The following is a 10,858-nucleotide window of genomic DNA, read 5'->3' on the forward strand; positions in this document are numbered from 1 at the left end:
GAGTATTTTGTTGAATAAACCAGGTACTTTGGGCTGAATTGTATTATTATTATTATTGATTTTGGCCCTTGTGATTTGAAATTTTTTGCTGTCATCCTCAGTATGGACAGTAAACGTTTTGCCCTAATGGAGCCTCTCCCTCACCTATTAAAAGCATGAACGGATTTTGGAAGCAGAATAATCCCTCATGCAAAATAAAGAGACACACAAACACCCATATAGCTGCTTAATTTTTGCTTTACTCATTCCCTTTGGTTGCTTTCTAGGCCTCAAATGGGACCTCTTTAGCGAATCTTCATCTCTGTGCGCTTGTAGGAGGTGCCAACGCCCTTGCCAGTTGCCCAGTCAATGCCATAGACCTGCCCTTTCCGATCACCAATTGGATAGCCTCCATTCAGGTTGGACCTATAGCAGTTGGCATACCACCAACCTCCATGCACAGTGACAGCGCAGTTCTGTGTCCCGGTGTCATTGTCATTGTCATGGGTGGAAAAACGCTGCCCGCTGTGAAAGGTCATGGAGTCACCTGCAGAGCAGAAAGAGGTGGTGTAAAAGTGCTCTCTTTTTTCCTTTGACTGCTGCCCATTACATTTCTCTCCCTGCCCTCCACAGCATCAGTGCCTCTGGGTCTGAGGAAGCTTTGGTCAAAGTGCCTTTTCCATGTCAGTAGACCCTAGTGGGCTCAGAAGCAGCCCTTTGATCAGCATTGAGCGGCTGCTGGGTGTGAGAATAACCACTTTAATTTCCCACAGTGCCCCCAATGCAGTACGGCTCCAGGGCACTGTAGGAAATTTAAATGGTAGCTCTAGGAATGGGTGGGGGCAGGTAAGGTTCCAGTGATGCGTCCTGTCAGGAGCTGGAGATCTAGCTAAGTCACTTAAATAATGCAAATGGAGTGGAGTGAAAAGAGAAATCCTGATAACTGTTTACTGAGGAAATTGAACAAAAACAGTGTATAATGTGAGGAGAAACAGAGAGGTTTTGTCTTTCTTTTGGCAGAAGCCTTGTACGTCAACCAAACATACAGAGGAAAACTCCCTCAGGCCAACATAACCAATCTGAGCGTGTGCTACCTCAGCAAACATCAAGCTGCTCTGCCTAGTTGCTAAGCCGCACCTCCCCTCTTGGCTAGCTGACTTTAACAGTAACAGAATTAACCCTTTAGTTGCACCCAAGATGATCTCTGCTGTTACACTTCCAACAGCAGCCATTGCTGGAGTAACAAAACAGCAATCCCAGGTCTGGAATGAGTGAATACTAAATATGTTGGTCTTCAAAGTAACAGAGCCAGCTCAGTATATTTTGCTGCCTGAGGAAAAGGACAAGATTTGCCTCCCCTCCAATTCCCTGTACAACAGCTGTTGGATCATCCTTGATTCACCATGTTCACCACATACCTGACAGCAGCAGGCTAGAATAGAGCAGGGTAGGTAACTGTTGGCCTGCTATATCCCTTCATTCCTCCCTGCTCCTGCTGCCACTGTGCTGAGCCATAATTTGGCTCTGTGTTTCATCCAAACCCAGAGTTGTGGTTTATTTCCCCCCTACAAACCAACCAAGAACAAACCTTGCTTAAAGTTCTTAGTTTGTTTGGAGAGAGACAAACCATGACCCCAAGTTCAAACGATGACTTAGCTCACAGCAGTGCAGCAGAGCAAGCAGGGAGGAGAAATCTCACCAGGGGCACCAGCGCACTGCACATTCACCTTCAAACCATAGGTAAGCTTAACTATGATTTAAAATGGCAGCAGGGAGCCTTTGGCCTGTGGGCCTAATTAGGCCCACCCACCAGGCATTTGGCCCAGGCGACCATTTTAGGCAAACCATGCCGACCTGTCAGTCACCTGATACCATCTGATATCAGAGATCCATTATCTCCAGTATATGCACTAAATGCCTCTGACCAGGTCCAGTTCCCCACTCCTGGTTTAAAGTGGCATGCGAACCAGGCCACAGTGCGTGTGGAAAGCAGGTTCGAAGTCCCTCACCTGCAGTGCCACCCAGGAATTGCCCCAGGACAAGCTGATACTTCTCCTCTTCTCCCCTGAGCTGGAAGGACTGGTAATGAGCAAAGGTTTTGCGGTCGTCAAAGTCTACCAAGTCCACACGCAGCTGGTGTTCCCCTAAGGAAAAGAGGACAGAAATTCAGCACAACGTTGCCTTTTGCACACTTAAAAAACTTGTGTGCGATGTGGCACAAGAAATATTTCCAAAGCAGCCTCTAGAAGGTTGTCCACAATGGGACCAAGCCCTCAGGCTGAAAAATGGTTCCTGCACCTGTCATATCAAAACACATCACTGGGTGTCTTAAAGTTTTGAACTGGGGGCTGCTATCAGAAGAGTGGGGTGGAAGAGGGTAGTGGAGACATTGTATTTTAAAACCCTGCACAGATAGGATGCTGCAAATAAATCCAATATGATTGTTGTGATGGAATAAAAACACAGCTCTCTTTTGCCTCCCAGAGGCTCACAATAGCATAGCAGGTCCCTGCTACTGGCTTGGAAAGAATGTTTTTCCAGATAGGGATTGACAAATATGTCCTTTCTGGTTTCTTTCAGATTTCCAGTGTTAAATTCAGTTCCCCACATGTTTACATCAGTTTTGAATGAATGCATGCATTTGTGTGCGAATATACACATTTATGCACACTATTTTCCCCAATATAATGCCCTTTTGTACGTGGTTTCTAATACAGTGGTGCCTCGCAAGACGGAATTAATTCGTTCCGCAATTCTCTTCGTCTTGCGGTTTTTTCGTCTTGCGATGCACGGTTTCCCATAGGAATGCATTGAAAATCAATTAATGCGTTCCTAGGGAAACCACCTTCAGGCCAGGTCCGGGGACAGTCTGTCCCCGGACCTCTTCTGAAGGCTGGAGGGGGGGGGACAAGGGCTTTTCTTCCCACCCCCAGCATTTTAAAAAACCCTGGGACAGCGGAGGACTTCTCCGCTGTGCGGGGCTATCTTAAAATGCTGGCGGGCGGCATTTTAAAATCGCTCCGGACAGCGGAGGACTTCTCCGCTGTCCGGGGCGATTTAAAAGCCCCTGGGAAGGCAGGCAGGGGGGACAAAGACTTTCGCCCCCTGCCCGCCTTCAGAAGGTGTTCCCGCCCCCCGCCCCACTTCGGAACAGCTTTCCGAAGTGGGGCGGATGGGGCAGGTGTCCCCGCCCCCCCGCCCCACTTCGGAAGAGCTTTCCGAAGTGGGGCGGCGGGGCCAGGTGTTCCCGCCCCCCCTCCCCACTTCGGAAGAGCTTTCCGAAGTGGGGCGGCGGGGCCAGGTGTCCCCGCCCCCCCGCCCCACTTCGGAACAGCTTTCCGAAGTGGGGCGGCGGGGCCAGGTGTTCCCGCCCCCCGCCCCACTTCGGAACAGCGTTTTAAAATGCTGGGGGTGGGGAGCGAAGCGCTGCCGACCCCCAGCATTTTAAAATCTTCCCAGGACACGGGGAGATTTTAAAATGCTGGGTGTCGGCAGCGAACGCTTCGCTCCCGCCCGCCAGCATTTTAAGATCGCCCGGGGCAGGCGGGGGGGAGGCAGGTGGGGGGGAGCAAAGACTTTTGCCCCCCGCCGGCCTTCAGAAGAGGTCCTCTTCTGAAGGCCGGCTGTGGGCGAAAGTCTTTGCTCCTGACCGCCAGCATTTCCCTATGGGCTTTCGTCTTGCGATGCAAGCCCATAGGGAAATTCGTCTTGCGAAGCGCCTCCAAAACAGAAAACCCTTTCGTCTTGCGGGTTTTCCGTCTTGCGAGGCATTCGTCTTGCGGGGTACCACTGTACATTCATTTGTATGCACACTTTACCCTTGTACATGCACTTTTTGTACACGTTACTTAGCTGGAGAACTGCACTGCAAAATTCAGAGAAGTGTGCATTTCGAGGTATGGCTGTGCAACTTCAGCTTTCATTGTAAACCAAATCTAATTTCCCCTCCACCCTTATCCCCAGATCAAAGGCGGGGTTACCCTCCCGTGTCAGGAGATGAATGTTTTCGTTGCCCAGCCAGAATTCCGATAGCTGGTTCCCAAAGCCTTTCTTGTAGTCATTCCAGGTACGGTAGAAATCAACAGACCCATCCAACCGCTTCTGAAACACCTGAGAAAGAGATATAGAAACAAGCATAGCAGAAAAAATGAGTACATCACCTGTAAATGTATTGTTTTCTCATTCAGTCTCTCACATCCAGTGTTTGAGTGGCAGGGGCTATGGCCTTCTAGTTGTTGCTTGACTTCACATCCCAGCACCCCTAGCTATTGACCGTGCCTGATAGGGCTGCTAAGAGTTTGAGTCCAGCAACATTTGGAGTGCAAGAGGCTTCCCACCCTAGGTTTCACAGGCATGGAAGTGCAGACCTGGAAAATGACATCCTGGATTTGGGCTGCGTTGTGTTGGAAGGTATGGGTAGGGGATTTTTAAGGGGGCCAACTTCTGGGCTATGGAGTGCAGGAGTATCAGTGTTTGTGTTTTTATTTTAATCTGCTAGTTAGTGGGTTGGAAAAACTGCCGTGTTCTCATGTTAGCGTAATGACAAAGTTTTCCATTGCGCTCTCTCTCTCTCTCTCTCTCTCTCTCTCTCTCTCTCTGTGTGTGTGTGTCAGAGAGAGAGCTTGATTTCCCCATGTTGTATGGAATGTTAATGTTTTACATGAATTTTCTTCTCTATGTTATTTGTGTATATGTTTTTTTAAGTGCAAATTACTTGGAGATCATTTAGGTGGCAAGCGGTGAATAAGTTTAATAAATAAATTATCAAACCCAACGGGAGCAAAAAATCCCAATAACAATACAGGGCGTAGTACACTGCAGTAGCACTGCCTTCACCTCAAAGCAGCCACTCACCAGCCAGCCCCCTCCATCAGTATCCATGTCACAGAAGACCCTCAGGGGCCAGCAGCCCGGCAGATAGATGGTATACCAGCCGCTCAGGAACTCCCCCTTGCTCAGCAGCTCCTTGCAGCTTCTTGGTGCTGGGAGAATATGCCAAATGAGAAAAGGCAAGATGAAAAGCAATGGAGGCAGGAAATGTAGCAAGCTAGGGATACCACCATAGCTTCCAATTAAATGTCGTTTTATGATTATTATTTATATGCCACTTAATGCCAAATTAGGTTTCTAAGCTGTTTACAAGTATAAAAAGCAATGAGAGAAACATTCAGATATAAACATCTGGAATTAAAACACATAATAAAAGGATCCAATTAAAACTCTAAAATCCAGAATTAAATCCTGCTAAACCAGAACACAAATTAAATAGGTCAAGCAGTCAAAGGAATGCCTGTGCAAAGTTCAAAAGCCAGCAGAATGTCTATACAGATGGGGGCCTCTCTTAACCAGCAGGGAGTGAATTCCATAACATCAGTGCTACCAATGGAAAAACCTGCATATATTGATGACAGTGCATTAAGACCACTCCATAGGTTCATTTTCACTTGCTTAATGCAGCAGTTTCCAAAGAGGGTGGTACCACCCCCAGGGGGGTGGGGGGATTACCTAGGGTGGGGAGTGCTGGAAGTGTGAATGAGATTTTGAAAAGCTGGTATCACTGGATCAAGTTTATCGGTTTTGTTGAATTATCTGACTAATTGGTTTTAATTGGATTTTGAATGAACGTGCAATTAATTGTGACTGTTGTGAATTTTATTATGTTATTATCTTCCCTATTGGGCTGTCGAAACCACTATTCTGAATAAATATTTTTATAGGGTGGGGTAGGGAGCATCTGGGGATGAGTTTGTGGAACCAAGGGGGCAGGTTTGGGAGCTGCTGGTTTAATGTAATATTACTGTTGCTTACGACACAGTTTAAAGCTCACCTTTTTCACATTGTAGACTATAAAATGTCCACACAAAAGCTGGGCTTCTCATTTTGCTATTTGTGTTTGTGAGAGCGATCTTGTTTAGTCTGTCTGCTTTTAGCCTAGAAGTGTTCCTACAGGTCGCTAATGCAGATTACAAATTTTACTCCACATTTTTAAACTGGCCCTTGGGTAAAAGAGACATCCTTTTATCTCTACGTTTTATAACACTTCTACATTTATAAGGCGTGCGAACTTCATTCACTGGGGCTTTTGAAGCATTTAGAAGCAGCCCCTGCTTTGCCTAATGATGTTGGGATTTTATCAGCAGCTCAGTCGCGTTTCGTACCACGAAAAGGGAATGTTAAACCATATATAATGAATGAATGAAAGGAAGGAAGAAAAGCTGTGGGATTTCAAAGTCTGCATATGCCTTTGAAGAAAGGAGAATTGTGGGAGGCTTTGAAGAGCTCACAATGGGCTCGCTTCCTTATCGTGGCAGTCCTGAGGAACTACTGTCACATAAGCAATTAGGGTAGGCAACGTGGTGCCCTTCAGAAGCTGCTGGACTACAATTCCCATCATCCCACCATGTTGACTACCCATGGCGTAGGTATTTGGGGGCAGTTTGTGGATCATTATATAGTACACTGTTGTCTTTGTGTACTATGTGATGTATGGAAGTGAGAGCTGGACCATAAAGAAGGCTGATCGCTGAAGAATTGATGTTTTTGAATTATGGTGCTGGAGGAGACTTTTGAGAGTCCCATGGACAGCAAGAAGATCAGACCTTTCCATTCTGAGGGAAATTAGCCCTGAGTGCTCACTGGAAGGACAGATCGTGAAGCTGAGGCTCCAATACTTTGGCTACCTCATGAGAAGAAAAGACTCTCTGGAAAAGACCCTGATATTGGGAAAGATTGAGGGCACAAGGAGAAGGGGACGACAGAGGACGAGATGGTTGGATAGTGTTCTCGAAGCTACCAGCATGAGTTTGACCAAACTGCGGGAGGCAGTGGAAGACAGGAGTGCCTGGCGTGCTCTGGTCCATGGGGTCACGAAGAGTCGGACACGACTAAACAACTAAATAACTAAACAACATGTAGTACACTAGGGTTGAAGCCCTACTTGCTTCTCCCGCCAACCCCCTACACCCTCCCTTTCCAACTCACCAACGGCTGCCCCCCTTCCTTTGAACTTTGTCAGCCCCCACCTTCCTTCCCGAACACCTGGCCAACCCCTTCTCCCTCCCTTTGCACCTCACAATAGAAAACCTTGGACCTCACCAGGTCTCTGCAACTCACCTGGGCCCCCTGCTGGCTTGCCTGCATCTCTGTCCTCCAGTTCCTTCATCCTTTCCTCACCTGGGCCACTTGCCTGGGCTGCCCATCCTCATCTCCGTTCTCCAGATACCTCCCCTTTGCTTCACCTGGGTTAATCGCCTGAGCTGCCCACCTGCCTCTCCTCCTCACATCACCTTGACCTGCATCACTGTCCACTGGTCCACCTGCCAGACGGCCCAGTAGCTCGTCACACTGTAGTTCTCAGTGCCACCTGTCTGGGGCAAACTGAACTGCAACGTGACAACATCCTTGCAATTTTATATATTACAGTTTGAGGATTATTATAAAGTTGAGCCACTAGATGGCAGAGGGTGCATTTCCCAAGAGAAGCAAGAAAGAAACTCACCGGTTTGGCAGAGGGCCAAAAGATCTCCTCGATCACCTGATATTTAGAGAAAACAAACTTGTTACTAAGCAAATCGTAACAATACACTGAAGGCAAAGCTGCTCATCACCCAAAAGACCCACAATCTTCAGTTCTGTGGGAAAAGATAGGAAATGAAGTATTTCACCCCCCTTTGCTAACGTCATGGGGAGGCTCACATGTGGCCCTCGAGGCCTCTCTTTTCTGGCCCTCATCAGTCTTCAACAAGCTACACACCTTCTTTTATGCCTGGCTGGAATGTGTCCTTGAACTGCCCATTTTCAGGTCACCATGATATTCTGTCATTGGGAACCACAAGTCAAGGAACTTTGCCATCCCTATATGCTCAACACTTCCCTTTCTGTAGGGATCAGCTGCACAATCCAGTTCCTCCCTGATGCAGCAGGCTTGAAGTCACCGCCCATCAGCTGACAAGCAGTGAGCAACCTTTCTCTCTGCAAGGATCAGCTGTGCTATCCATGGGGAACTTGCATGTGCAGCTGTGCCAGCTGCATCCCTACCTGCTCCACACCTGATGTTACATATTGGCCCAGGTGTGGGGCAGGTGGGCATGGTTTGGTGAAAACAGCTCCACGGACCAAATTGGGACCTGTGCTTACCCCTGCTATGCTCAGTAAAAACTTATATCCCTGGGCATTATGCAGAAGACCACGATCCAGGACTGGCTGCTTACTATATAGGGGTATAGGGCAGGCCATGTGACACTGACAACTCTATCAGAGGAGAAAATTTCAACCAGGGGGACATGGGGAAAACAGCCAGGCAGGTGCTTCTATTGCCCTAACATCTGCTGTTTGAGGCAGTCACCTCCCTTGGCCTAATAGTAGTCGGCACTGCACCAGTGTCACAGTTCAAAGGACAGCAAAACTCCACAGAGGGGGATGAAAATCAAGTGGGAAAGAAAAGCTCAACTTTTTTTTTAAAAAAGGTAGATATAAATATCAGGTGGTACCTGAAACAAAATGTTGCAGTGTATCCCCACCTGTTAAGAGGAATGCTTTTGCTCAGGGCTTCAGAAAACCTTATAGCCATCGTGTGTGTGTGTGTGTGTGTGTGTGTGTGTGTGAGAGAGAGAGAGAGAGAGAGAGAGAGAGAGAGTTCAGGAAAGGGAAACTGTCATCTTTCCCCTTTCCCAGGCCCCGATGCCTTCCTTTCTAGGACTCAGGATTGAAACCTATTGCTATATCTTGGTGTGGGGGTTCTGAACAGCTGGAAAATATGCCCCCCCTTTCATCCTCCTGAAATAATTCTGGGAGCTGAGTTATTTAGCCTCTCAGCTCACATTCCTCCAATCCTAGTTTATCTTTTTTTTAATAATAATTTTTTATTGCATTTTTCCAATTACAGATAAGACAGAAAAAAGAAAGAACAGAAAGATAAAAAAGAAAAAGAAGAAAACCAAACCATTTCAACAACTTATTTCAATCTTCTATCGAACTTCCCCACATCTCCCGCACAGTGCATTCTTAACAATAAATTTGTCAGCAAGTTGTACCCTTGTTTCATATGTTTCTTTGTGCTTTCAATTACAGTTTAAGTTTAAATCCCTTATTTTCCAATTACTCTAAAAACATAGCATATTGTCATTTTGACCATTTAAACTTTGATTCTTTCAAAGATATTATCCAATTTCATATATAATCCACTCTCATTGCTGGGGCTAACCTTCCAAATCATGCGGCATCTTATAGTTCATATAACATAATACTTTTGTAAATAGTCTTTAAATTTTTTCCAGTCCTCCTCCATTGCTTCTTCTCCCATATCTCGGATCCTGGCAGTCATCTCAGCTAGTTCCATGTAGTTCATCAGTTGCGTCTGCCCCAACCCTAGTTTATCTACCAGAAACTATTAAGGGCTTGAGCACGCCAGTTCCCTCTTCTGTCTCCACCTCCCAAAAATCTCATCTGACACCTGAATGCTTTCAGAAGTTCAAAGGTCCTCATCAGACCATTTGGTGTTTTGCTTTTAAAAACAATAATTTACAAGCATATATATTTCTGTGTACCCAGGGATATGCCAACCTTTAAGTATGTAGAAATGACTCACAAAAATGTAGAAACCACTCCTCCCATCATGAGCTTTGTATGATGTTCAGCATTCTCCAAGGGTGGAAGAGGCCATGGTTCATTTGTGGAACACATGCTTTTCATGCAGAAGGTCCCATGCTCAACCATGGCATCTCAATGTACGACTGGGGAAGACTCTCCTCCCACCCTCCATATGAATCATGGAGAGCTGCCAATATGGAGCTGGCAGGACCATTGGCCTGACATGGTATAAAATGGCTTTACTTACTAGCAAGAAATTAAAATCTCTTACCTGCGCATTTGTTGGGATCACCAGTTGCCTCCATCCAGGTGGGAAAACAGAGAAAGACTGCAAAAACCCTGTAACACTGCTCCAGATGCATGGCTTCCTTGTTCTTCTGTGCAATTTACTGTCTCCCTGTCCTGCTCTTCTTATATACTCGCTGGGACCAATGACACTCCAGGAGGCTTATATTGGGAAGATTTCCCAACATGGTTCCAAGTCAAGAAAGCAGCAATAAAGAACTATTATTGGCTATTAATTTCTCATTCCCCAGAGGGTATGTGTAGAGGTGGTGAAGAGGTCATGTTTTGCCTCACCCAAATAGCATAACGTGTGCCAGACTTCAAATCAATAGTCTCTTTCTTCCTTTAAAGGAAACTGTAACATGCACAACTTCACTTTGTGCAGAAGACTTTCCCCTTCTATTTGCCTAACGAGTAGGGGTGAAAACAACATTCAGAAAAGGCAAATTTGATACTGAGCTCTTCCTTGTTTGCATGTTCATGAATGTTTGAGAGCCGATCAGGTTTCAAGTGACTGTTGGCATTTTCACAGATTTTTTTTGCAGCACACACACACACAAAATCCAAAAAACCCAAAACTGAAGGGCAGCTGTTTAGAAGATGGCATTATAATGTTGCAACTGTTTCTTGAACTGTGTATTCCCTTGAACTCTGTTTTATGGAGGTGCTTAAGGAGCCATTAACATTTGTTCTCGTGTTTCTTATCTGTTTTGTCTCTCCAGCGCATGAGGAGAGGATTGTTCACTTAGGGGTGGAGGGAGGTCGTAAAGCTTACTTGTTCTAGCCTAGCTTTATAAAGAAAACAGAGGTCATTTCTTAATTGCGCAAGGGTTCTCATTTCTCGCCCTCAGTTCATCACGTGATGTTTTTCATTTATTTCTCACACGAAACAACCCAGAGACTTTTTTAACATTGGGGAGGACAGGCAGTAAATATTTTCACCTAAAATGTAAATGTTACTGGATTTTTTTTGGGGGGGGTGTTCGTGTTTCTTTTCTATATTGAG

At 46.1% G+C, this 10,858-nt stretch overlaps 1 protein-coding gene across 1 annotated transcript; it reads right to left on the reverse strand.

The window, feature by feature from the left end:
• Positions 1 to 219: 219 nt before the first annotated feature.
• Positions 220 to 10,107, reverse strand: LOC308591322 (ficolin-2-like). Its single transcript, XM_081202056.1, has 6 exons — positions 9,839 to 10,107; positions 7,478 to 7,513; positions 4,834 to 4,961; positions 3,960 to 4,089; positions 1,989 to 2,123; positions 220 to 526 (listed from the first exon to the last, which is right to left on the reverse strand). The coding sequence occupies exons 1-6, from the start codon at positions 9,927 to 9,929 to the stop codon at positions 285 to 287; spliced, it is 762 nt and encodes a 253-aa protein (XP_081058182.1). The 5' UTR covers positions 9,930 to 10,107; the 3' UTR covers positions 220 to 284.
• Between the last annotated feature and the right edge of the window lie 751 nt (positions 10,108 to 10,858).

Source organism: Podarcis bocagei (genome assembly GCF_964188305.1).
Source record: "Podarcis bocagei genome assembly, chromosome: 7".
In the NCBI taxonomy this organism is placed as follows: Eukaryota; Metazoa; Chordata; class Lepidosauria; order Squamata; family Lacertidae; genus Podarcis; species Podarcis bocagei.

Bases quoted from the DNA above. Each gene is read 5' to 3' on its own strand.
- LOC308591322 (XM_081202056.1), bottom strand. From the start codon at position 9,929: ATGCATCTGGAGCAGTGTTACAGGGTTTTTGCAGTCTTTCTCTGTTTT. The intron at 4,090-4,833 runs GTGAGTGGCTGC...TCTCTTTCTCAG, and splicing joins CTGATGGAGGGGGCTGGCTG to GTGTTTCAGAAGCGGTTGGA. The intron at 527-1,988 runs GTGAGGGACTTC...TCTGCTCTGCAG, and splicing joins ATTCCTGGGTGGCACTGCAG to GTGACTCCATGACCTTTCAC.